Source organism: Syngnathus typhle, unplaced genomic scaffold (genome assembly GCF_033458585.1).
Source record: "Syngnathus typhle isolate RoL2023-S1 ecotype Sweden unplaced genomic scaffold, RoL_Styp_1.0 HiC_scaffold_127, whole genome shotgun sequence".
NCBI classification, from domain to species: domain Eukaryota; kingdom Metazoa; phylum Chordata; class Actinopteri; order Syngnathiformes; family Syngnathidae; genus Syngnathus; species Syngnathus typhle.
Window position 1 is genome coordinate 109,767 of NW_026872033.1, and position 27,448 is coordinate 137,214.

Below are 27,448 nucleotides of genomic sequence, written 5' to 3' on the forward strand. Positions count from 1 at the left end.
GAGCAGAGTGGCGCAGCGGAAGCGTGCTGGGCCCATAACCCAGAGGTCGATGGATCGAAACCATCCTCTGCTATCTACATTTTTTTTTCACCTAATCGCCTACAAATTAGAATTCTTTCCGCCGTTTTATGTAGTTTTTTTTTTTTTTTAAATCAAATACGAACGCATATTTGTGACGGAAGTGATATGAATTCAGAAGTGATATGCATTCCCTCTGACGTTGACTTCCCCAGTATATTTGTTGTTGCTCCTTTTGTTCTGTTGTGTGAGACAGGATGAGGCCCCAAACGTTATTTTGTCTGCTTTGAAAAAATATGCAGCTTTTAATGTATTGTCTGAAAAAAAAAGGAAACGTGACAATAAGGCTTCAAGCCGTTCTAGTTTGGCTTTGAGCGCCCCCTGGGTGGTCTTTTGTGTTACTATAGTTAAAGCGGACTCCTGATCATAGTTCTTTTAGCTCTTACGCAAACAAGTGGCTTTGTTTCCTCGAGTAACTGCAAATAAACGTTATTTTTGATGATTGCACACAACACTAAATCAAATCGATCGATCAAATTCCTGTATGAGGACTACAAACCGGATAATAAAAACGTAATTTCATATATTTCTACCACTCTTATATATTATTATTTTAATGTACTTTTAATTGAATCTATATTTGGCGAGAGGCTGTATGCAAAACCGTAAATAAATGTAATTAATGGCAACAAGAGAAAACAAATATCGATTTTGAACGTACGTGTACGTCATCACGCACGTACGTACCCAAACACGGAAGTCAACCGGGAGGCGGAGGAGGAGCAAGCTCCCTCCGTCCCAACGCGTTGTTTTGATTTTGTTTCCCCGTCGAAATCGACCATGTCACGGAAAGACGAAGAATTTTACCGGTTCTTCAGCGTTACTGACATACGCATGCACGAGAAAGGATACACGGAGTACAAAGTGATCGGAAGGGTCAGTTACGTTCAGCATCCAAACGACTTTGTATTGACTCGTGGTTACGCCATAACTTTACACCAAAACAGTCTTGATTTGATTAGGTCCTCTTTTTTAGTTCCTTGTAATCTTTCAAAGTCAAAAGTCAAATTTTGTAATGCCAAACGTCGCATATCGAGCGCAGTGAACGAGAACCTTGAGATCGTTTCATGACAATCTCTTTGGAAATCCCTTCAGACACAATCAAAGGGGAATCATTGGTCCATATCTTCATAGGTGGCCTTGATCCTCCTTGGCAAATCCAAACTCATGACTTGCTCCCCCACCCCGCATAAATGAAGCAAATGGCATGTTCAATCTCAACATGGATTGGATCCTTTTACTTTCTAGTTTGTGCCCAAGCCTTGCCCCGAGGACGTGAAAGAGGTGGTCGTGTGGACGAGGTACTCCGAGCTGAAGAAGCTCCACGCCGAGCTGGCCAACACCCACAGGAACCTGTTCCGAAGAGAGGAGGAATTCCCGGCGTTTCCCACAGCGCAACTCTTTGGCAGAGGTGGGCCCCACCGTCGACTGGCTTCTGGGGAAACAATCTGACATCTCGGTTGTCTCGTCTTTGCTACGTGAGCATTGTGACGTTCCTGTGGGCAGGAAGATTTGACGAGGCTGTGATTGAGGAGAGGAGGAAGGCTGCGGAAGACATGCTGCTCTTCTGTATGGGCATACCCGCACTCTACAAGAGCCCACACCTTATTGACTTCTTCAGGGTAATGATATAAATATATAAACCCATTTCTGGTTCCGCTCACAAGAGCACTCTGTCATACATTCATGATCCTCTGCAAAGAACAGTTAGTGCTGTACTGATGAGCTTACGGAAGTTGGCACGTCTCCAAGAACAGTACAATACCCTCATCTGGAACAATATCAATTTACGTTTTGTCCTCCTCAGGACGGAGATGTCACGAGGCCGCAGGACCCCTCCCCCGACTCCGTCGCTCTACCTCCTCCTCTCATCCCCCTCCCCAAGCGGAGAGCCTCGGACTGTGAGCCGGCAGAGGAGGAGGCCGGCAGGGAGGCCCCCACTTTGCCCCAGGACCTGGGCACCAATCTACGGATTGACATGGGGAAGCCGGAAGTGGCGGCGGAGGCCTACAACGAGATGAGGAAAGGGGGAGAATGCGCCGAGATGGACGACAGAGGTAGGGTACATTTTTCTCGCCTTGACTTCTAGGCAAAAAGTAGCAGCTCACCTTTGCAACCTCTAGTCACGTCCGCAGCCAGAAGGAGCACATCGGAAACGTCTCAAGAGGAGGTTGAGTCGCTTTTCGACGTGGCGGCCGAGGTTTGCGCCTCACCACCGAAGGAGGATGTCTGGCCCGTGCTTTCTGACAACGACCTGGAAGTGTTTGATCCTTGCTATAAACGAGGTGAACTCACAACCAGGCGAACGTTGAAAGTAGAAGAATCCGGCATTGACCGCCATGAGTTCTTCTCCTTCTGTTGCAGACAGATGCAAATCCCGCAACGACCACTCCGAGTTGTTTTCGTTGCCGATAGGCAACCCGGTAAACGAGGCGGCGACGTATTTGACCCGAGCGGATGGCGAGCTCAAGCGTGCCATTGCGAAGGAGGCGCAAGGAGCAGTGAGCGCCGCCATTTGTGGGTACAGGGCGGCGGTGGAAATACTCATCATAGGAGTGAAGGGTGAGCAAAGTGCACGGAATGCCGTTAACACCTGGACAGTGTTGGAAACTTTAGTTTTCGTCATTAATCCGTTTCTAAAAGTCTGCGTCAAGAAATAAAAAATACAGGAGACAATGCAAAATCAATATAAATGGCAAATTTATCATAAAGGTCACGTTTATCTTTGATTGAACACGATATCAACGTTTAAGCAAATCCAAGTCGTGGTCCCTATGACCATCTTGTAGTCTATTAGCGCCCTCTGTTGTTTGAAAGTCGGTACTGCAGCTAAGAGGGATCGCACATAAATTCAGTGAGGATCAGTCGAGCAAAAGGTTATATCTTAATAAATTTTTCTAAATATCGGACACGACAAAAACAATAACAAAAGAGGAAGAGAATAGATCTGATTAGATGAAATAAATAGGTTAATATTTTTGGGATTTGGATGTGGTTCTGTTCCGAAACTGAACTTCTCAAGTGAACAGAATGAAGCGAGCAGTCTCGTGCTCTTTATCTTTGATGGCCGAAACGGAAAACCGCATCGGGTTCAGCTCTTTGAAATATCCTGTGATACCCCCCCCCCCCCCCCCCCCCGCCTTGTTAGCCGCAAACCTGATTTGGGATTCTCCTCGCAACCGTGAATTCTTATTTTCCAGACGATCCGGATCCAGCGCGAAAAGAGGCCGTCGTTCGTAGGATCGCTGAGTATCTGGAACATGCCGAGAAGCTGCTGGAAGGACACGACTCGCCCACACATGAGCCGGACCTGAAAGGAACACACCTTGTCAAAACAAATATAGAAGACGTATCTCCAAATTCTCAGGACTGACATTTGGAAAAACCAAGAAAAAAAAAAAAAACATGGTGGACACTGGCTGGTTTGGACCAAAATGTTGACGAGTACACTGTAAAGTTTGTTTTCTTGTTATATATGCGTGAATGTAATTTGCACTAATGTCTTTATAAATACTATTTGGAAATGATGTCACGGAGTGATTATTTCCAGATGTAATGAGATTTACAAAGGGAAGTTAGAAGGAGGGAGGGGATGGAGGGGGGGGGGCAAAAAAGGAAGCAGAGGAAGCATAACAGTGGCATACAGCCTCCCCGGAGAAGAACGAGGGATGATGGACGAGTGGAAGGACAGACAGCGCTGGTAGGGGAACGGGAGATGAGAGAAAGAGGGATGCGATAAGAAGATAAGCACAGATCATCCATTTATTGTTGAAGGGATGGGAAAAAGTGACCCTCCCTCGTCCTCTGTATTCAGCCATTTTTTTTTTTTTTTCCTGGCACTTTGAGCTTTGGACGGAGGGATGAAAGCGGGAGATAACGCCGCTCTATCCTGTTACATATCCCTCTCGCTCTCCACCTGCGTGGAAGCCAGAACGAGCACAGACAAAAGAGACGGAGGGATGGAGGGATGAAACAGAGGAGGAATAACATTAGCATGCTGAGTGTCAGCATGCTCTTTTTTTTTTTTTCCCTCTCCCCACCTCTCTCACCATCCCCCCCCCCCCTTTCCATCCCTCCTGCCTTTTTCTCCTCACTGGTCACTGCAATTATACCATCAAAACACTCCAGCCTGAGAGCATAATAGCTTATCACCGCGCATACGTGTGTGTGTGTGTGTGTGTTATCACAAGAGGGATGTGTGTGTCTTGCGTGTGCAATGATTTAGTGCCATACCATGGTGCATTTACCTGCGCAGCTGTTGGTACGCGAGCCAATTCACGGCGGGGGTGTAAAAATTGCTTCTCCAACCTTTGCCCACACGCACATGGTGAGAGGCCCACTTTCCAATGCGCTCGACATTAGTCGGGTTTTTAGTCGCACGCCGAGGAGTCATTCTGACCTGCACGGGTTGAAAGTTGACACCTTTGGTTTTCCGCCGCCACACTCTTTTTGGCGTTGTTCGACTCCAGCCCTAGCTTTGGCTGCTTCCTCTTTCCCTCTTCAGCACACACACATACATACACACACTACCCCCCCCCCCCCCCCTCGCCCCCTCCACCCACACACACACTCCGCCTTTATGAGCTTTATTCACTGTCATTTCACTGTTCATTCACCTTGCCCTCAGCTATTTGGGTGTACTTTTGCACGCCTCTCTCACATGCACAATTGCGTTACGGTGGCGCTTTGAGATGCAAATGAATCCAATTTTTATTTGAAATTTTGAGAGAATTTTTCTTTTTATCGAAATACTGTATGGGAATTCAAGTCTAGTGATGGGGAAAGCAAAGCTTCATTTCTGCTTCATGAACCAGCTGTTGTACTTTAAGATTCCTCTAGATGGCACTGTTGGTTTAAAGGGCCGGATGTGTTAAGGAGCAGCCCGATGTATGTTGACGGGAAACAAAAATTGCGGCAAAAATAAATGAATAATAATAATTCTGTCAAAATATGGTTGAAATTCTCTTTGCGTAAAACACATTACAAAACAAAAGCGGAACACATGAATGGCACTCCCATTCATTTCAATGGAGAAAGCCGATTTGAGCCTTTCTTCTGCCTGTTTTAATCTATGCCATTGGCCTCTCAAGTGTAAGAAAATGCGACGGAAAGGCAAGCAACGGGTCAATCGACTCTCCGAGTGTTATTTAGCCACCGGAATTTAACGCGACGTAATTTGACGGGCTCAGCTGCAGAAACAAGGGCTACGTTTGCGTGTGCGTGTATTACGACGGTTTCAAACTCCAGGCAGCTAGCAACCGCGGAAGCACACATTGTGGCTTGCTTTTAGATGACATCTGAAAAATGATCTTTATCCTGTTTCCTTGCCATTTCCTGCTACCCTCCCATGTTTCCATCGAGCCCGCTGCACTCTCTCGTAAGCAAATCAATGGACATACACTTTATGCTTTCTATTGATCCTTTTTATGCACCCGCCCGGCCCCCCTCCACCCCCTTAACAAATTATTGTTGGAGTGTACTTCTCACTCTGGTACGCTGTATTTCTAAGCTCCCACTAATGTGAGCATGGATGGATGAGACGGATAGTGTTTGAGTAGTTTACATAATATCAAAACCTGAGCGAAATGACGCACGATTTTTCGGCTTCGGGCTTCACGCGCTTTTTAGAGGGGACTGTTTTAGGCCATCAACTGCATTCTCGCACACACACACTCTCACACAGTGCCCATGCACGGTCCTTTGTTATTTAGATCAGATGCAGCCGTCATTGACCTTGTTATCTCCTGCCATCCTCCCTCTGCATGTTTCTTTTTACGATTCCTATTAATAATAATTGACGAGCTGCTTGTATGTCAGCCTCGTCCGCATCTTCATCTAAGCCTCATAAACTCGCCCTCGTCGGAAGCCGCCGTCCATCTGTTGTTCCTGGTTCCATGACAACTGAGGGCTTTCGGTGAGTTGCCTTCACCCGAGCAGAGGGGGACAATAAAAAAAGGGGTGCTAATGCGAAGGGCAGCGATGACAACGTTAATTAGTGGGAGCGGGATCATGGAGGAGTGAGGCAAATCATTTGCAATTTTTGGGCGATTTCCTGTATTTCAAAGCAGACGAGTTCTGGGATGCATGCTTCTACTCGAGTACTGCCGCTGCTTTTTTGTACATAGTTAGTGAGGCCAACTAGGGGCGGAGCAGAGTCATCAAGTGGACATCAAGAGCAGAAGCAGCAGCAGCATTGAAGCATGATGACACACTGTGCCAGCCGAGTACAGATTGTTTTGCCGAGGGACGGGAAGAAGTGGATCACGAGAGGGGGCGGTTGAAAAATACAAAACAACACGGCCGAAGAGCTGTGGACTCACATGTCCGAGCCCTCCCACCCCCTTTTCCTCTCTGTCTCTCTCCCCCCCCCCCTTTTTTTTTTTTAAACCACCACCATCAGCAGCATCATCACGGGTGCCAGCTGAGGACAGTCGAGCGAGGAAGAGCCGCACATCAGCAGACACCTGAGCGGAAAAGCCTCGGTCGGCTCTGCTGTTTAACGGTGAGTGTTTTGTTTCCTTAAGAGTTTTTATTTTGTGTATTCAAAAGAAAAAAAAAAAGATCGGCATTTTTGAAGTTATAATTATTTGACAATGCGACATCCTCTGTCCAACTGCCAATTAGCTGGCACGCGCACGTATTCCTTGGGCAGATGTTGCCAAGTGTTTTTTTTGTTCAGTTTTTTTAATTGTGGTCGATTAATCAGAATAATTCTAATTAAACAAACAAACGCATCTTGATTAGATTAGACCAACAAATTTTTTTAAAAAATTGAACTACATGTACCTAACAGCGTATCATATTTTGTTTTTGTCAATTTTCCCCATCCACGCATGGTGAATAATATCCCCCGCTTAAATCGAATCTAGTGCGACACGGCTTTCGTGTCCATTTCTCGGTGTTAATATTTTGGCCAGCTTTGCGGCTGGCTTTAAAAAAGCTAATCTGGCCGGCGCGTATAAGCGCATTGGCCTGCCTGCCTGCCTGCCATCTGGGCTGCGTTATAGCAGGGAGGAGAGGGCATTTGAATAATTGATATTTAGCTATTTATAGGGGGATTATTCTCTTAGTCTTTCACCAAGGGGACCCGACATGCTCACTATCAATCCATCCGTCCATCCCGTCCGGTAGTCCATCTATCTCTGTGTGCGGTGAGTGTATCCATCTGAAGTGGATTAAGGGTGTTATCAGAGCTAAGTCGGACTATACTGATCACACACACACGCACACACACACACGTGTGGAGTCCATCTCGCTCGCAAGCAGAGAGCATTGTTAGCCCTCTCGCAAGCCTCTCATGCTTCACTACAGTGTGAATCATCCTGTGTGTGCGTGCGATGGTAAACACTCTCTGATCAAACAGTGCTTAACAGGCTGCCTGACCTGATAAGAGGCAGAGGGGAGGGGGGGCGGGCGGGATTGCTGGGGTACAGAGGAAGGAAGGGAGGGGGGGGGGGGGCGCTGATGCGTGGAGCGAAATGTCACAATTAAACACGCACCTTATTGATATCGCCGATTTTGACCCAAAAAAAGTCTTTCAAAGCAAATAATCCTAATTTGCGCTCTTAAACTCTCCCCCAGCGATGGACTCCCCCCCAGGCCTGTTTGAAGACTCCAATCCGCAAGGCCGCCCGTTTGGACCCCCGCTCCTCTCGGCAGACGTGTTTGGAGGTCGCCCGCCTCCGAGTAACTTCAGACCCCTCGGCTTTCCCCTCATCCAGCATCAGCTCAGCCAGTCCTACGGAACCTCTCGCGGCACGCCAAGCGCGCTCCCGGCCGAGGAGAGCAACGCGGAGAGAGGAGAGCGAGGAGGCCGGGAGGGCGACGAGGTTAAGAGGCGAGCGGGCGCCCGCTGGGGTCAGGATTTGGCGAGGGTGAAAAGGATGAAGCTGGAGGAGGGCGGCGGGAGGCGCGGCGGGGGAGGGAGGGAGCTGAGGAGGAGGAGGAGAGCGGAGCTGAAGGAGCAGCTGGACGAGGCCCGGGAAAGACTGCAGGCCCTGCAGAAGAAAGTGCTGAGGGCCTTTGGGGAGAGCAACATGGAGGAAGAGGAGCGCAAAAGGAGTGGGAACGCAGATGTGGAGGATGATGACGAGCGGATGTTCGACGAAGAGGAGGACCTCGATGGAGGTCCTCTGGGAAACGAGACCCTCTCTCCGATCACCCCTTTTTACAGCTTCAAGTCAAGGGAGGAGAAGCGAAACGACAAAGCGAGGATGGAGCGGGGGAGAGGCGAAGGTGCCATGGAAGGAGTGGGCCTGTGGTTGGACTGGGACGGAGGGATAAAAGACGAGGACGAGGAGGGCGGCCACAAGTTCGCCCAGGCGTTGAAGCTGGAGCTGGGCAGCGCCGTGGCCAGAGTCATCGACCGCGTCCTGCGCCTGTACACCGACGCGTCCTGTCCCGAAGGTGGCGAGGCGAGTGCAAGAGCGGAGGAGGAGGTCAGAGGTCAGGAGGACACACCGGGGGGGAACGACGAAGACGGAGAAAGAGCGCTTCAAATCATGAGCAGCCTGGCGCCTCATGGCGTCCAGACGGCCGATTTGGCATCCCCATTAGTGGCACGCAAGTCACCTGACCTCCAGAAGACACACCCCCTCCTCAGCCCGCTTCTCCCTCGACCTCCTCTTCTTTTAGCCCCGGCTCCTCGAGCCAAGGAGCCCTCCTCCGGCCTACCGCCCTCCTCTTCCTCTTCCTTCCACGCCCCTCCCCTGGCCCTCCCGCTGCTCCACTACTCCATGCAGCAGCTCTTCTCCCGCTCACTCCACCACCCGCAGATGCCCCATCTCCCGGCGTCGCCGCGCAAGGATTTCCTCAACTCTGACCCCTACCTCGAATTCCCCACGCACCCGTCCTTCCCCCCGCTGCCCCTGCTCGCTCCCCTGGGACCCTCCCTGGTGCGCCACGCCCATGGGGGCCGAGAGAGGGAGAGGGGGGTGAGGGGAGGGGGCATGATGGACGGAGGAGAGCTTTACCTGAGCACCGGGGGGATATCCTTTTGTGGAGGAAAAACTCGGCACGATTATCTTTTAAACGCGGTATAGGAAGGTACCGGTACCGGGTATTGATATCGGGCCGATAACAGCTTTGTTTTAATTTTGTCCGGTACTGCTGATACCAGCCACCGATACTTGACTTCTGATATTGATTAAGTCAATATACAACGCTTGTCAAACCTCAAGAGAGTTTTGGTTCTCAAGCTATTTTGAACACCTAAAATTGGTAATAATGCATAAAAATATATCGACGTGAAAACACGGCGTCGTGAAGACATCATTGAAGGCCGACCGTTCGGATTCGGAGCGGAATAGATTGACCTTGATTTGAAGAGCGTGTCTCCTTAACCTTCCACATGTATACACCCAGGAGGGCTTGTCTCCTTGCCACCTGAAAAAAGCCAAACTCATGTTCTTCTACGCTCGCTATCCCAGCTCCAATACACTCAAGACATACTTCCCTGATGTCAAGGTGCGTGCGTGTGTGCGCTAATCAGGCATTCCGATCAATATTGCCTTTGTGGAATACGAGTTAAGCAGCAGAATTCACTCGCTTTAAACCAATTGGGGGAAGGGGGGCGGCCATTTTGCTGCTTGCTGTGGAAAGCAAGTATTAAAATGGCCGCCCCTTGACATGGATAAAAACAGGTGGATTTTTGCCTGTTTAATTCATCCATCCAATCAAATGAAACATGAACCAAAACACGGTTTCGACTAGTTCGACCGAGTAGTCGTACTTGGTTACTTCCCACCACTCACAATTTGTTTCGATGTTTTGTCTGTCCAGTTTAACCGCTGCGTGACCTCCCAGATGATTAAATGGTTCAGCAACTTCCGGGAGTTCTTCTACATTCAGATGGAGCGCTTTGCCAGGCAGGCGGTCCGCGAGGCTCTCACCCGGTCGGTTTGTGTGTTTTGTTTTGTTTTAAACTTTTTGAAAAACTTTTCTAAAACCTCTTCTTGTCATATGCACGGAGGGAAATGGTGAAGCGTTGAAAACGTTATTTTCCGGGTCCGTGTGTGTTTGACCCAGGGACGGCGCACCTCGCAGAGAGAATCAGCTGCGAGTGGGCCGGGATACCGAACTTTACCGCATACTCAACATGCACTACAATAAGAGTAACATCTACCAGGTGAGGTTAAGCTGCGCACGTTTCGATATACGTTGGGAGCACAAAAAAACGACTTTACCTTTTTCTCGCTGTCTCCAGGTCCCGGAGAGGTTTATCGAAGTGTCTGAGGTGGCCCTAAGGGAGTTCCACTCGGCCATTTGGACAGGCAGAGACAGCGACCCCTGTTGGAAGAAAGGAATATACAAAATAATCTGTAAACTTGACAGTGGCGTGCCAGATGCCTTCAGACTGCCTGGTTGCCCAGTTGGCTAATAATAGTCAAGTTTTGTTTTGAAATACATTGGTGCCTTGAGATAAGAGTATCTGGGAGTCAAGATATGAGCCAAATACTTCTTTAAATTCTATGTAATTGTGTGACTATAGTATTTTTTTTTTTTCTTATGGAAGATGAGTTGAGATTCAGGTGCTTTGAGTTAGGACGACGGTCATGGGATAAATTGAACTTGTATCTCAAGGCACCACTGTACACAAGATGAACATACATGCATGCACCAACGTATTCCTTCAGACATAAAAAGACGACTTTCTACTCTACATTTGACGTTTAAAACCGTACAGGTTTCAGACACGATGTTTACACATACTTGAGTCTCTGTTTTAAATTCAAAGGAGCTCTATCATCCTATTTTATGCTTTCTGCGGTTAATTATAAGCATATATGTGATTAAATGCTACCATGGTGGTCTAATTTGTACTTGAACATAAAAAATATCAAACAAAATAGCATGATATGGCTCCTTTAAAGTCCTTTCTGGTGTCTTTGTATGTATTATAAAACATTATTTATAATCAAACTGTCCGTTCACTGCAACGACATATTTAAAATGACACATGAACTCTACAAAGGTTCAGCCTGCGGCTATTTTTGTTGTTGCTCTTCAATTATTGTGCGAGACTTTATTTGTGATGTAGCTTCAAGTGAATGTGTGATGTATTTTGAATTATAACCTGTTGCTTTCTATTCTAACTGTACAGTGAGCGTATTCTTGAAATCCGTGCCTCATTCTAATACACTCGTGTGAAACTGGATGTTTAAAATGAGCAGTGAATTAAAAAAAAAAAAAAAATGTCAGAGGGGGGGTCGCTGTGTCGGACAGTTTCTTGATGCTTTTGGACACAAGCATGCAAAACGTTATCAGCGATAAAGAAACGGTGCATGAGAAATAGCCAAACCGAAAAAATGCAAAGGAGTAGCAAATGACAACGCCTGTTTACACGTTGACATAACCTCAATCGGATTCTCACCAATGTTTGTCCACTTTATCGTGACGTTTGAGAGAAGTACGTGACCCGAAGCTAATCTTTTCGCATGGCAGACAGTGTTCGAGTATGTCGAGCACTCAGCGTGACCAATTGTTCACATTTCCACGCATTTTTACCGGGGGAGGGAAGTAAGGGAGATTAAGAGAGATGTTTGTCTCACTACATGACCGACATCTGAGTGAAGTTCAGACAACTTAACCTGACGGAGGACATTTTTCCCATTCGACCCCACCAACCTGAATTTAAAAGGTCAGTTCACGCTTCTATGGGCATCTGATGAGATGACACATATTCAAACGGCCGTTTAAAATTTTGTTGTACTCTCGCCGGCATAAGGTCCAGGAATGTAGCTGGGAAGAATAGGCAGTGAAAACAAATAGATGGATGAAAATCAATTCAGTAATTCACAATGCATTTTGCAGACAGGCCATTGTTGTGAGAGAAAACAAAGTTGTTTGGAGGGAAAATCCATACGTTTTATTTTCCATTGGGTTACGAGGAGCTAAATTGGGTGCTATGTTCTTTTTGGGGATAAAGAATTAAACATTTACAGTAAAAGTCAGAGTACACGCAAACTCTCTGCTGTAGTACACAGACTGACCGATGTGAGGCAGCTTGAGCAAACGAAGCCGAAATGAATGAAGCTAGGCTAAGTGTTAGCTTGTACGGCGGGCAGTTGTAAACGAAAAAAAAATAAAATAGTTACCGTTGTAAACGATTCACCTCTCCTTGGTTTGGATCAGGATATTTTAGTCATTGTGTACTTCTTAGTCTCTGTGTAGTATTTTATCTTATTTCCTTTTTTCTTTTACAGTGGGATATTGAAATAAGTTTTTTAACAGTCTGGGCGCACAGTCAATGCGTCATTGCTGTCGCATAATTATGACGTAAAGATGAACGGCTACACAATTAGTTGATAAATAAATTAATTGTTATAACAGTATTCTGTTTTGTGATGAGTATGTTTTAACATTTGTGTCGAATTGAAAAAAAAAAAAACTCCGTATATTACTTCAATGCCCACAGCTTTACATTTACTTCCGCTATGCTTTTACTTTGAAGTGTGTTACCGGATGTTTTTCGATCTCAATCACGCTGTCTTGACCACTACAGAAGAGGAGAATCTGGCCGTTGGGTAATGATGGAGCTCACCGGGCTGTTGCTTCTGGAGCTGGTGCTGTACGCCAGCTGCTTCGTCTGCGGGATTGTCACCGCCGCGTCCCTCACCATCGTCCAGGTGACTTAACCCACCGATCAACGCGCCGTTTACAACTTTAAACGCCATTTCGTCACCATCCCCTTCCGGGGAAAAGTTGCCTTGACAGAAAGTTCTGAGAACCCCCAACCAGTCAATGTATCGCTAATTTTCCTCACACCGCAGCATGTTAACTTGAAATAAACTGTTATTTATAAAGCTAATTCGTCATAACAACAGTCATGGGTTCAGATGCAATCATGTGACCACAGGGTCCTCGTGCCCCATTTTGCCGGACCGTGCAACCGTCTCACCAGCAGAAAACATTCGGATGCTGCTGTTTCTCTTCATCTAATTTGATTACCGGCCACCATTAGGGTCAAAATATTCCAAACGGTTCTCACCGTAGTAATAAGAATATTTATTTTACATGTCGCGATTGAAAATAAGTGCTTTGTCAAACGTCATGATCACGTAGCATACACATTTATTTACAGCTACAACAACAAAACATACATCCAGGCAATATCATAATTTAAAAAAAAAAATTAAAACACATTAGGATACAAAAATCTTATGTCAAGTTAGAGCAATAACAGTACAAAGACATTTTAAAAAGCAAATGAAAAGGGGAGATGACATCATATAAAAGTCAAACAGGAATCAATGCAATGGAGTGATGCAAAAAAGTGATACGATGTCATCTAACTAATTACGAAACATCATAACGAATGACAATTCTAATTTTAGGTGAAATGGCAGGTGTTTTAAAGGGATATTTACAATCTCTTCCAGGGTAATTTTGGAGGGCTGTGCATGCTGTATGGAGCTGTGAGCTACAATGCGACAGGAAGCGTCCTTGGGGTTCAGGATACCAGCTCAGCCTCCCTGTGCTACTTTGTGTCGGCCATATCGGTAATGGTGGCCGTGCTGTGCTTCTCGCTCTCCCTGTACTGGTTGTACGCCGTCTGCATCGACGGTGACGCTCGCAGGTAATGGAAAATAATACACACACACACACACATATATACATACATTTCTGTCTGAACGCAGGGAGGTCGTGTGGATGAACGCGACGGTGGGCGTGAGCGGCATCTTTCTCTTCTTCCTCCTCATCTCGGGCTGCGTGCTCAAGATCGGCCGAGATACGCTTTGCAATTCTCTGACACGCAGCGTTCCCAACATGACCAGGTAGTCTGCTCGCTCACGTTTTGCTCGCTGAAGGATATTGCAGATGAATGATATATTTACATGGGATGCATATGAAGCTGCGAGGAGGCCCAGACAAAGAAATGGGTCAGTCCGATCAAAGGAGACAACTTTTTCACCGGACTGCAAAAGGCTGAGGTCAGTATTATGTTCAATCTCTGTGACTAGAAAGTACATAATGGCTACCTGCTAATCATCGGTATACTTTCTCTCAAGACTGCTGTGTGGGTGAATTTCTTCCTCTGGCTCCTCATCGGCGCGCTGATCTTCATTCAGAGGCGCCAGAGCTTGGGGCCAAAAGTGATCACAGGAGGTCTGGGCGGGCCGACCGGCGGGCTTTTCGGTGACCCGGGGGTGACGGCTGCCGAAACTGAGCCCTTTTTCAACAACCCTGCTAGGCCACAGTGATGTGGCGTTGAACACACACATGCACACACGCTGTTTTGTACTGACTGTATGCACTTAATTTCATACACATTGGCTAAATAAGTGTTTTAAAATATATGATGTATTTAATGACTCTGGCAAGTTAACGCTTTAAACATAATGTAAATTGTCAATTATTTTTGACCTCCTGTTTTATTATTTCATGAAATAAATTCTCCACTTTAAACACTTTTATTTTGGCATAAAACCAAGTTTTGAATAGTCCTCTCCTTTAAGACAGATAGAAATGTATTTGTCTCCCTCTGTTGGTCGAAATAAAGAATGCAGTATTGTTTGAAGCAGAGGACTGAGTGAATTAATTGGATGAGGAAATAGTTGTCTCTTTCCTGCATGCGTTTGCGTTTAAAAATGGACAAATCTTGTCAAATGAGGTGTTGACTTTTCTATGTTGAAAGCCGACATATTTTGTTGAATCAGCCTTCCAAGTGTCATGGTGGAGCCACAGATCAATGGAAATAGACTTAATAAGATTACAGCTGCCTTCTCGCGGCTCCCTTTCGCTCTCGCGTAAATGTCTAATCCCTTCAGATTAACAGACTGTACTTGAGGTTAAACATACTCACTCGACGCTGACAGGAAGACGCCATGGGACGAGACGCGGGGAGATGAACGGGGAGGACTTCTTCCATGGCCTAAAGAAGCAGTGTATTTGAGATATATTCGTTTTTCAAATACAACCACACCATTTCTGACGCGGAAAACCAAAGAAAAGAACCACTCTGGAGCAGACCGAGGAACGTCTGGAAATTGAGTCTGAAAAGACAGGTACCATGATTATTATAGATCTGACTCTGGAACCCATGGTAAGATATTCCACACTGTAAAAAAAAAAAAAAACTAAATTTATATTTGGGGGGGCTAAAACAGGTCTTCGAAGTCAAATTTAAAATCTTTTTACATTAATGCCAACGGTGTTTGTTAGCACAACAAAACCGAGCAAGGAGTGTGCCTCAAAACCTTTTGGCTGAGTTGTGACGTCACCTACCAGACCCAGCCCCGCCTTTTAAAGCCACACACATTCAACATCACGGTAGTGTTGCATGCAAGAATGGCGCCCCCAAGTGGACAAAAATAATGCCTGCCCTTCACGTGTAAATTGGATTGATCAATTCTAAAAGCAGTTCATAATTCCACAAATCCATAACGAGCCATCACACTGACCTTTGAACTGTCGTCCCGTTTCAACAGGAAATGTCTAAAGACCAGTTTGACTCCGTGACGGTGAGCGTGGAATCCCTGCTGCGCGACGCCAAGCGGATGGAGACGCAGTGCCGCGAGCGCAGCGAGCAACTGTCGCTGGCCGCCACGCAGCTTCGGGTGGAGTCGGCGGCGCTGCGTCAACAGTGCGAGGCCTCGCAGCTGGACATGGTGCACATTCGCCAGCAGCTGGATGAGCTGATGGAGACCAGGTTAGCCTACCAGGCTCGCGAGAGGCAAGCTCGCAAACTGAGCAAACAGCTTTGAGGAGGAAAGAAATTAAACACTTTTGGAAATCAAACTGTGTAGCTGGATTTCATTTTCGAATCGGTTTGTTGGAGAATTTGCATTCTTTGAGTGCCGGTTTATGTCGCAGGATGGCCCGCCGCAAAGACGTCAATATTTTTCCAACATCTGGTTCGTAATTGTAAAATTCGATTTTAACAGTAGTGATTATATTTATTTTTGTATTAAACTTTCAAATTAATATTCTAATTTCGACCTCATAATTTCTTCATAATTCGCTACATGGGTGCAATACAGTCCGATTGACCACATGGTGGCGCTAATTATAGTCCAGACAGCCATTCAGTGACAGAGGCAAACTTTCAATTTCACATGTTTTTATTAAAGTTGCATAAAAGTGTAACAAAATTGAACAAAAAAAACAAGACCTATTGGTGATATTGCTACATTTGTTTGTTGGTTTGATTCAATCGTCCCAAAAAATCACAAGCTGCTTTCTTCAATGTTTAGCTCTTCGATTTAGCCTCAATGACAATATTCAGTATGTTCTAGTTTCTTTCTTTTTGCAATTTTCTCCAAAAAAAAATCTACAAAAACCCAGATCCAAACCGAGATTCTGAATCCACTCAAACACTCTGATTGACTTTTCCTCTACTTGTAGTACAATCGACATGATTCAGTCTAAGAACATTTTTTTCCCGCAAACAGCAAGTTTAGGCAAGACACAAGGAGGGCAAAAGCAATCACAACCAGGAACAGCATTTGACTGGATTTTTGTTTGTTTAAATCCAAGACCTGGCATGAAAGACATTTCATGATCGCCTTAAAAACATTATTAGAATGCTAAATGTCAAAAAACATGATCTACACAGGATCACTGCATCAAGGCCTAAGTATTAAACACTCATTTCTTAAAACTAAAAACATAAGAATATCATTTAAAAAAAATGCTGAGTCACACACTTTACACTTAATAAAATTAAAAAAAAAAGTCTTCCATTTATTTGGTTTGTGTAACATAAATAATATCTAAGGCAACATCTGTTTCTTAAAGAAAAACAAAACGTGACGAGCAGCAAGTGGATGGAAAATGGAGGAGGGCGAGGACTCGAGTGAAACGGCGCCGTTGTCCTGCTGCTGTCACAGGTGTTGGCGATTGGTCACGGGAATTACAGCGAAACGTTTGTGCTTCTCCGATTGGCCGCCGATCAGTCTCGGAATCGGACAGACGCGAGACAAATGGCTCATTCTCGGATAGAATCGGCAGCTGCGGCTCGAAACAGCTGTTTGTTCACGCGTTTGGCGGGGGGGGGGGGGGGGGGGGTGCATTCAAAATATTTAGAATTTCACCCAATTGGTGACTTTGATGACATCGTGAATCACCACGCAGCGCCGGTGACAATTTTCACCCCCCCCCTCTCAAAAAAAAAATTTAAAAAAACAATTTTTAACCACGATGAGCTGAGCACAAAACAATAACAGGGCAAAAAAGGAGTAGCAAGAAAAGGGATAAAAAAAGGCATCTTAGTTGAGGGAACAAAAAAAACAACAACAAAAAGAGGAACCAGTCCTTAACTAAAAATCAACTTTCTCATACAGAACACAAAAAATATGCTATGATGATTGAAACATTGAGCAACCAGAGTATACGCAGGCCCACTGTGAAAAAACACACCAGAATTTAAGAAAACCTACTTCAGCCACATCTACAGTACGACTTTCTATTTTTTTTTTTTTTTTACGACGCTGGTCTAAAAATACAGCATGTGTTGGTGATCAGAGTTCCGATTTTTCGGCAAGTCTTTAAAAGCATCTCGGGGGCTTTAAAAAGAGAGGCCTTGGTGGTGTACAGTAAAGATCACCGCCCTAAACTCTGCAAGGACGTAGAAAAATGACCTCCAAACAAACAGAGCAGATAACAAAGTGGTTGTTTGACCCGACGGGTTAAAATATGACAAGTCTTCCCTTCAACTTTAGCACTTGACGACTTGAGTGACAAAAGAGGCGAGAGGAAGACAACGAGTGGTTGATGAGCGGTGGATGATGGAACTAAAAGAGAGGTGCCATCATTTCTTCTGAGGCGTAGAAAGCTTCTGCATCCCTCGGATCTTGTCCAGGAGCTCCGAGATGAAGTCCTACACCGGAAACAACAAGCTTGAGCTAAACCCGATTGAAGAGAAAACGATCAGAATAAGTTTGTGACTGTTCTTACCGCAGTGGGTTTAAAGCAGTCCACTAGTAAGTCCTGCCAGACAGGAGTAAGATTTTTTTTTTTTTTTAATACCTCGGTGCATTTTAAGTGTGCAAAACATCCAGATAGTCATGTCCTACCTTGACCCTGGCGGCCCGTTCCACGTCACTCGGCATATCCAGCAATTCATCCACATCGATCTCAAGTTCTGGGATGGCCTCCTCCTGGGAAAAAAGTGAGTAAACCACCAAGGCCTTATTTTTTTTTATTTTTTTTAAAGTGTTACCGCTCTTAAAAAAAGCACACCGTGTATTTTTTTTAAAACATAAATTGGAACAACTTAAAAATATAAATGATAGACATTTGTAGCATTAGTTAGCACAGCAAAGCAAGCAAGTTGTTTCCTCCAAAGCAATTTGTTGTTTCATTTATATTTTATATCTAGTACAAAGGACACCAGTTTTATTTCTTGGGTATGGAAAATATTTAAAAAAAATATTTAGTTGAATTGTCCGACCACAACTGCCCGGTGAGCTTGACTGAAAATGCATCAGCTCGGTCATTTGTAGCACCTCCCCCTTTCTCCTCACAGTGAGGTATCAAATGTGTCCACTAGAGGGAGACATCACTCCACAAGTAACAACAATAGCGGAACAAATGACGTCTTCAGGAGCTCCACAAAGGTAAAAAAAAAAAGATCTTCTTTGAATGCCGTTACTTCACTATTGGTTAAGGCCGAACAATTTTGAAAAATAAAAATGTTTAAGCTTTTCTTGATTTTATTTGAGCCGATTCCAAATCTGCCCTCGTTTTTCCTCTCATTAGTAACAACAGTGATAAGTGATCATTCATCTTCTGAACAGCTTAATCATAATATAATTACTAATTAATATAAATATTAATCATATAATATGGTATATACTTAGGAGTATTCCTGAATTATAGGCTAAGTTTAGGCACAGGTGGATTTAAAATAATCATTTCAACCCAAGGTCAAATTTGATGAATTGTTCAGCCCTACATTTGATTTGGCTGCCATAAATTGAACATCCTTCTTCACGATTGTGCCGTCTCTGCTTCCCCCTCGATCTGAGTTGCCCACACCAGCTGTCTGAGCACCTGCCAACTATACCCACAAACACACTCCACACAACTCTGTGTGTGTGTCACGGGACGCCAATCTTTACTCATGTATTATAAAGACACATTTTCCCCTCAAGCGCACCCGGTCAGGTTTGTATCGCTCTCGCACATAATGTTTGAACATTTCCAACTTGAAATCGATTGGAGAGCCTGTGTGAGGTGTTTGGAAAAGTCCAAAAACAGCCTTTGGAGGAGACACAAAGAAAAGGGAGATCCACAAGGGAGGATTTCCAAAACAATCCTCCAGACTGTCTAGTCGATGATTGACTCACAGATTGCTGGCAGATATTTGCACACTTCAGCGTTTTTTTGTCTTCCAAACAAAACGGTCCATTTTGTCTCCCAAGTGATAAGAAAAACATCTTGCTAAGAAGACTTGTTAAAAGAGACATTAACTGGATTGAGCAATCCAACAATCCATTTGGATTATCTTTCTGTGTTATTTAGTAATGCAAGTTTCAAATAACAAGTTCAAAAGGGCAATCCACAACATTTTTTTTTTTTGCAAATGAGAAAGCTGTTATGGAGATTAGTTTATATCCTGTTTGGCAACCTTGTCAATGTTTGCTCAACATTTCTGACAGCTTAGTGAAAATAACCTCTTATTTATTCACGGAAAAAAAGTGGAGAGGTATTAAAAAGCAAAGTTGCATGAAGACATTTAAATCTACTTTAAGTGCTCTATTAATCACTTTGTTTAATGTGCATATTCTCCAAAACTACATAAAAATGCAAATTTCGCCTTCTATGAGTACCGCCTCCCTCTATTAGTACGCGGGAAAAAAATAACTGACTTCAACTTTTATGTGCAATTATTTTTAATTGAAAAATGACAGACTGTCCTTTTCCAATATTGAAGTACAGTGGCAAACAAAAATTATAAACACACTTTTCAGAAATAGAACCTCTGCCCTGTTATTTTTGAAGTGGTAGTTGGTGTCAAATTTTTTTTTGCTGTCAGGGTGGAACATGAAGACAAGTGCCCCGCCCCCCCCCCCCCACTGCTAAAATGGCTGACATCATGGTACATCATTGACTAGAGAGTAAAAATAGAATTCAGGAAGCCGGCTTTGGGGTCAGAGTGATGCCCTGCTCTGCTTCGTCAATAACAAAGTTTTGGCTAGCTGAGAATGAAGGGGGACAAAGCGGGAGAAAGGGGGGGGTGCTTGAGGACACGCCAGACAGGGAAGTAATGGCAGGAGGCCGACAGGAAGCAGGAAGGAGAAGAAAAAGTTGGCCGCGTGGCGCTGAAACAATGCCCCTTGTCTCACTTTTTCACAAACACAGATGCGACTTTATGCTAGCTGAGAGACATGTGACCTGATTGAACTAACACGCAACGTCAACATGTGACACGGGGACGTTTAGCCAAACAGGAGATTCCTTTCTTCCTTTCGAAAGTCAACTTCTCCTATGACGCAAAGTTGCTTTAATGTTAGCACTTCTACTTCCATTTTACTATTATCTCCCTGTTTCTTACAATAACAACTACCGTAATTTTCGGACTATAAGTCGCACCAGCCATAAAATGCCCCAAAAAGAGAAAAAAAAACATATATATGTATATAAGTCGCTCCTGAGTATACGTCGCCCCCCCCACCCAAACTATGAAAAAAAACGCGACTTATAGTCCGAAAATTACGGTACTTTTCCTGAGTGGTTTTATTTCCCCCCCACATTCTAGCGTGAGAGGTTAAAACAGCCCGGTCGCTTTGGCGCGCTGCTAACGAATGAAGTCGCCTCGACAAACAATCCGCAATCCAAAATCAATACGTTGTGCTTTATATAAAAGCCGCGTGAATTAATCAGCTCGAATGCGCTTCCTCCAAGCACTTCTTTTTCATTTATTTATTGGGCGGCCATAGATTTCAGCGTCTGGGTCGGTAAGTGTCTAAATTCTTTCAAGGTCCATCCAAATTGTCCCCCTCTTGCAATCGGAAACGGTTTTCACACAAGCTATTTCGGTTGCACTCAGCTCATCTAGTGCCTTAAAAAAAAAAAAAAAAAAAAAGATAAAAAAACACACAAAAGCCCGCATTCAATTCCGACGCAGCCCGCCAGAGCCTCTGCAACAATCTCAGGACAGATAAAATTCAAACAGGCCTCCGGAGCCTCCTGAATGTCCAAACCACAAACGCCAGCCTGCCAGGAAACATGTCGCCATATTCAAGAGCAGGCAACGTGTTGTTTTTTTATACTAAACTTAGCTGACAATACTTTGCCCAAAGTCATAGCTCGCTCCACGTAATGCTTGACTAATTCAGGCATCATCGGCTTGCTTGGCTTGGCTCAGTGATTTACTGCTGTTGTTGGTTTTATTCTGTGATATTTACTTTAGCGCGTGTCACTGAGCAATGTGTCACTCAGGGCGACTTGCATCGAGCGCACAGTTAGCAAAAACAAACATGACTAATTTGTTACTGGTAGATTGAGGTCCAAACCGTGTACCGTGTTTTCCGGACTATAAAGCGCACCTAAAAACCTAAAATTTTCTCAAAAGCCAACAGTGCGCCTTATAGTCCGGTGCGCCTTATATATGGACCAAATTCCTAAATTTAAACTGGCCCGAAGCATTGTGTGATGAAATCAATCATAAGTGGCCCGCTGAAGACTATGAATCATGAATCAAAAAGACTATGGATCATTATTTTGTGATTATAAAGTCATTTGTTGCAGCTGAAGTTGAAATAAAAAAGATAAAATGGAGAATGATTTGATTTGGATTAAAAATCCGACATGATGCATTGATGGTGCGCTTTATAGTCCGGTGCGCCTTATATAAGGACAAAGTTTTAAAATGGGCCATTCATTGAAGGTGCGCCTTTTAGTCCGGTGCGCCTTATAGTCCGGAAAATACAGTACACATTTCTCCACTCATTCTCACTACAATTGTAACACAGAGATTAAGAGCAGATTAAAATAGACACAAACTAGGATTAATGCAGATTACCATTAAATCACCACAGAGGAGGCAGCGTAGAATTCACAAATTTTCAGTGACTGAACGGTTTTGTGGAAATCGGCTTTAACCCCCGGCCAAGTTTGGCTAACAGGCAGACACGAGACAAAACGACAAGCTCGTCAAGTTGAGCCGGTACTTGAAACACAACACTGGAAAGAGTGAAGTCACCGGTGCGTGCGTTTTAACACGGCCAACACCAATATTTTGATTAAACAACCAAGCCCGGGGGGTCAAGAGAAGAAAATCTCGCAATGCCTTTAGTCTTTATTTAGTGCCTATTCAATTCATCCACAACAAGCAGCAGTTTGAAAAATAGTACATAATACTTCAAAATGGAGGCTTCAAGATCCAGTTGGAGATTACTGTCAACACCACACATTTAAAAAAATGACATACTGTGTGTATTTAAAACACCCACGTAATGTTTACTAGCACATAATGCTAATAACTAGCATGTGGCGACAATTGACTCATTCACTGCCATTGACGGATCTAGACGTCCATTTTACGAAGGCTGGCAGCGAATGAGCAGAACACGAGCATATGCGGGTAATCTCAGAATAATCAAGATTTCTTCATTTCCCTTGAGTCATACGAAAAATGCGGTGGCTTGTTTATACTCGTAGTAGGTAGCGCTTAACTTTGTCTCTCTTCCTGTGACAAAATGGCCAAACATTCTCCCAAATGACTCACATCCTATGTTCTTCGTCTCGATTCCTTCTTTCCTTCAGCCTGGCCACATTACTCGAGTAATCGGCACACTTAGTCACCTCCAAACACGCTGATTTATCCCATGTAAACTATTCGTGTAAATGTGTGTGTCAGTGGGGAAGGCAGGGGGGTTGCGACTGCTTGTAGAGACATACTGGAGGTCTTTCACTTCCCCCTATGCAACAACCACTTTTTGTTGTCCCCCATTTTGTTTTTGTTTTTTTTGCCCATTGAGTCGATCACTGTTTGGTATTCAGATGTTTAAGCGGTTTTGGCCTTTCCTTGATATCGTTTCTGTTTTTGAAAGTCGGGGTAATTACAATAATTAAGATCCAAATCATCCTGCTTCTTGTGATCTAAATGGCGCTAATTACCTCCGCTAAGTAAGAGGACACAATACTTTATTATGGGGCTGGTTATGTAAGCTTGTGAAACGGCTGGCCAATAAATTGCAACAATGTGATGCTGTCATTTTTTTTATGTTGAATTTATTTCAAATTAATTCATACTCCCGTCGAAAGAAACTGCCGCAAGTTGCGTTAGCTAATATTAGCATGCTATCTTAGCATTGGATGACTTCATTTAGCGCAGTCCAAGACTTTTGCGTCAATATTGGAATGCCTCAAATCTCTCAAAACTTGACCTAATTTACTCATTGATATTTCATTTCAATGTGAAAAATTGATTATATGACTAATTTTAGTTATGATCTTGCTAAATGTTTTTGCTATTCTCCTGGGGAAAAAAATATATATAGTGAGACTAGAGGCGGGTGGCTTTTTTTATTTTTAATTTTAAAAGCGAGTGGTGACTAAACGGGTAGAAGATGAACACGCCTGGTCGCCATGGTGCCAGTCTCTTTTTCGGAGGCACTCATGGAGCAGGTGGCTGGATGAGCATTCGACATCCAGGCAGGCGGGAATGCCAGCGCAATTGGCGTTCTTTCAACAAATTCTATGAATGGGAACATCCCCAATCCCTTTTGGAATCAACTTTTTTTTTTTTACATCAATCACAGAAGTGGCCTCTGTCAATACCGAATAAACACCCACGTGGCTAACAAAAGGAGAGGAAGACGAACGAGCCAGGGTTCCCCTCGTATCCGCTGCGAGCTGAAGCAGCCTTTCTGGTCGCTTCACGGCACGTGCTGAAAAGAAAACCGCAGGCTGCCTCTTTCAAAAACAACTCAATGAGGACAAAGGAAGGGCTGGAATAACACATTTTCCCCCAAACCAATTTGTAAAATGCATCCAAACTAATTGAGAAGCTTCATTATATGACAATTTAATGACCCCCCAAAACACTGCCAACACTTGAAGCGCCTTGTTGAAAAAGTGGAAGATCTGGTCAAGTTTTAATTCTGCCAGTCCGAGTCTCGGTCATATTAAATCCATTATTGGCAGACAGTCAAAGCACATTGATCCCCCAAATCCTCTGCGGATCACTTAATCACCTTAGTGCTCAGAATCCCGCTCCCCAACAAAAACACATCGTCCATGATAATCAGGTGTCCGCCCTGCCCCTCACCGTGGTTCTTCAAGGAAAACTTCCAACCTGCTAAGCATTCTTCACGCTAGGAATAGCATGTGGGTCATTGCCAGCTCAGTGAGCTTCCCAGCTTACCAGCCACCGCAGGTTACGACACCAACGTGGCTTCGATGAGCCATGGTTGAGGTTTTCCGGCACCCCTAACCCTCACAGGATGGACCTGTACATGTTTTGTGTCCTCCCCAAAAGCCTTGTGATTGGCTAAATTAGTTAGTTTTAAGGTGTTGCTTGGTTGTCGGGGTAAAAGATGAAGGTTTAAGGGGAAAATGCTTGAGATGGACATTGCACAGGTGTGCTTTAAAGATCTTTCAACCAATGAGATTGCAGAGCAACCTCCCCTTCCTTCTCGGGGCTTGCCTATAAAGGCGACGTGAGCTATGAATAGCCACACACGCCGATCGACATATGTGTTAATTGTGCTTCATTCATTCTTTTTTGGTTAATCGTTGCTCATGACCTTCACTCTAACAAGTCGAAAGAAGCCAGTAAAAAAAAAAAAAAAAAAAACCAGCCGACAGTGTATTACTTAGCAGGAGTGACTGATCGATTGGTTCGATCGGCGGGTTTTTAATAATGCTGTGACCGTACCTCGCAATCGTAGAGGTCCGTTAGCTGGTCGATGATCCACTCCTCCAGGTTGAGTCTTTTCCTCAATTCCTTGCGGTCATATTTGACGGTGACGCGTCCTTGCTTGCGAACCGGGGTCTCGGGCTCCTCCGTGTTGCCGGCCGGCGTTTGGAAGTACACCCGGGGCTGAGGGCTCGTCTCCGGGCTGGTGACAGCCGCCATGGTCGCTCTGTTTCGGCGGAAGAGAAAGATCCAATCCAACCCCCCCGGGCCGGAGGTGCTAAAAGAGGGGGACAGCCACGAGGCGATCGACGCTCGATTCTTGTCTTTTAGCGCGAGATAAAAAAAATGACGAGTTGCCTTTGTCGTCCGGGCTGAAGAAGAAAGACTCTCACGTAAAAAGAGTAACCGGCTTATTGGCCTACTTACAGCATGCAGACTCAGCTTACATAAAAAGAAAGGCAGTCAACTCTTCTTTATCCAGTACAAAGAGAAAGCCAACCTCTCTCTCTCTCTCTCTCTCTCTCTCTCTCTCTCTCTCTCTCTCTCTCTCTCTCTCTCGCTCTCTCGCTCTCTCTCTCGCTCTCTCTCTCGCTCTCTCGCTCTCTCTCTCGCTCTCTCTCTCGCTCGCTCTCTCTCTCTCTCTTTCCTTCCTTTCCACGCGTCCCCTGGAGATGTGCGTGTTTTTGTTCTCTGGATGGACAAGAGAGCAACTGACGTAGACCAGAGAGAGGGGAAAAAAAAGATGGACTACTGTTAAATGTCGACTTGTTGTCTCCTCCTAAAAAAAAGTCAGTCCACGCCCACTTGTATGCATCGTGGACACCCCGTTTATCCACACGCCCCTTTTATTCCAAATCAACATTCACCCCTACCCCGCAAAAAAAAAAAATGCTTACTTTGAATTTCTTAATCTCTGATAGTTTCCAATGTTTCTAGAGCACTCACATTTATCACGTGGGATTTTTATGCGAGGTCCATTTACCCATAATACACAGCGCACATGTGCCCCAAGGGTTTAACTGCCACACAAACGCTTCCTTGTGATGCATAAACCGAGTTCTGTTTTCAACCCAAGTGTCAAGGCGAGTTGGTAGGTCTGCATAATCTAACAAGAGACAATAGCAAAAAATATTTTAAGGTAATCTGCAAATCGAATCAAGGCAACTGGATTTTAATTTGAATCCAAAAAGTGTTATTGACAAATAGGAAGACCGAACACCTCAAATTGCAAAATGAAAAGCCTTTTAGGTTCAAATATTACACACAGCTCGAGTGGTAACAAGACAGAAAGACGTCTATTATTCATTGGTTATGTCTGAAATGTACGGTTGGGTGAACACAAACGTGTACTTACTTTGGGGGACGAAAATCCAACATGCACTCTATTTTTAAACAACCACATCTGCCGCAGTCATCTCAGTCGTCGAATTAAAATTGTCCACATGTACATTTATAAAGTCAAAGAATAACCCAGCAGATGTCTCTATGATTCCTCTTTTAAAACATTTTGCAGATGAGATTAATCAGTTGATAAATTCTTTAAAGCTGTTTGTTCTTTATGGTTTTGGTTCCACTTGAAAGTTTAGCCATGGTGGTAGACAACCCCCCCCCCCACGAGAGGGCGCTGTCGAACAATGGCGCCCTTAGTTAAAACTTATGATAGTTCATCGTTTTTTAATTTACTACTGCATACTAACCCCTGCCATCTGCATTGTGTCGGGTATTAATTTACAGAATTAACGACTGGCAAGTCTTTCTGTTTGACTTCTAGACAAAAAAAGCATAACTGCAGTACACTGAGACAATTTATGATTTTTTTCTCTGACATGATGTTTGTTTTTTGGGTGGCCGGGGGGGGGGGGGGGTGGGGTGGGGGTTGACTTGATTTTCGAACTCAAACTTGATGTATGGCACATTCTGAACCTCCTGCATTGTTAGTAAAGGCCGCTAGATGGCAGTGTTCGCTCAATTATTGGCGGTTGTCGCAACAAACTCCAGTGAAGACGAGGATTTTCCTCAATACTCCAGTCCAAACTTATTGTGTGATCTAAAAACCTGCTGGCCGATGTTAAATCGCAGGAAAAGTCTCACACGGTCCCTCTGTCTTAGGCGACCAGAATGCTATCAATAAAAAATAAAAATAAAGCCACGATCCGTTCCGAATGAAGTAGGTCCCGTCCAATGGTGCAGCCATGTTGGCAGGAGAGCCAACCATCCTGGCAGACAGCGGTGATGTCCAAAGCTCCCATCCAGTTTCCTCCTGGAGAGCATTTGTCGTTAATGCATTCGTGGGTCTTGTTGTCTTTGATGAAACACGTGTAGTCCATTCCAGGTAGCCTTTTTGTTTAGCCCATTTGTGGCATCTGTCGTCCTCCAACAGTCACATTGGGATTAATCCAAAAGAGTTTGATCACAGATTCATTCCTGCGAGTCCAGGGCGGTAGGGGTAGCGTCACTGACTGACAGCACGGTGTTGATATCCAACTCCTCCCATGGCTGGCCCAGTTCTTTCTTTTGATGACCTTGATGTAGACCCAGTCTCCTGGATTGATGGGGTTGTCG

The 27,448-nt window shown here is 44.7% G+C and overlaps 4 protein-coding genes and 1 long non-coding RNA gene across 5 annotated transcripts; 3 read left to right on the top strand and 2 right to left on the bottom strand.

The window, feature by feature from the left end:
• Positions 1-764: 764 nt before the first annotated feature.
• On the top strand, positions 765-3,605 carry snx15 (sorting nexin 15). The gene is made up of 7 exons (XM_061271642.1): positions 765-954; positions 1,327-1,489; positions 1,585-1,700; positions 1,886-2,135; positions 2,202-2,363; positions 2,443-2,640; positions 3,279-3,605. Exons 1-7 carry the CDS (start codon positions 859-861, stop codon positions 3,449-3,451), a joined length of 1,158 nt encoding a protein of 385 aa, XP_061127626.1. The 5' UTR covers positions 765-858; the 3' UTR covers positions 3,452-3,605.
• Positions 1,289-12,332, bottom strand: LOC133148671 (uncharacterized). Its single transcript, XR_009712749.1, has 6 exons — positions 12,174-12,332; positions 11,704-11,817; positions 10,263-10,365; positions 3,235-3,388; positions 2,187-2,332; positions 1,289-2,085 (listed from the first exon to the last, which is right to left on the bottom strand). It is a non-coding gene; the product is annotated as an uncharacterized LOC133148671 (long non-coding RNA).
• Positions 5,899-11,269, top strand: prox3 (prospero homeobox 3). Its single transcript, XM_061271641.1, has 6 exons — positions 5,899-6,580; positions 7,660-9,065; positions 9,436-9,543; positions 9,859-9,971; positions 10,105-10,204; positions 10,283-11,269. Exons 2-6 carry the CDS (start codon positions 7,662-7,664, stop codon positions 10,454-10,456), a joined length of 1,899 nt encoding a protein of 632 aa, XP_061127625.1. The 5' UTR covers positions 5,899-6,580; positions 7,660-7,661; the 3' UTR covers positions 10,457-11,269.
• Positions 11,530-14,596, top strand: tmem179ba (transmembrane protein 179Ba). The gene is made up of 6 exons (XM_061271643.1): positions 11,530-11,716; positions 12,581-12,704; positions 13,458-13,654; positions 13,716-13,853; positions 13,931-14,009; positions 14,088-14,596. The coding sequence occupies exons 2-6, from the start codon at positions 12,606-12,608 to the stop codon at positions 14,277-14,279; spliced, it is 705 nt and encodes a 234-aa protein (XP_061127627.1). The 5' UTR covers positions 11,530-11,716; positions 12,581-12,605; the 3' UTR covers positions 14,280-14,596.
• Positions 14,597-16,121: 1,525 nt separating this feature from the next.
• Positions 16,122-25,682, bottom strand: ppp1r14bb (protein phosphatase 1, regulatory (inhibitor) subunit 14Bb). The gene is made up of 4 exons (XM_061271637.1): positions 24,905-25,682; positions 18,093-18,176; positions 17,974-18,006; positions 16,122-17,896 (listed from the first exon to the last, which is right to left on the bottom strand). Exons 1-4 carry the CDS (start codon positions 25,103-25,105, stop codon positions 17,828-17,830), a joined length of 387 nt encoding a protein of 128 aa, XP_061127621.1. The 5' UTR covers positions 25,106-25,682; the 3' UTR covers positions 16,122-17,827.
• Between the last annotated feature and the right edge of the window lie 1,766 nt (positions 25,683-27,448).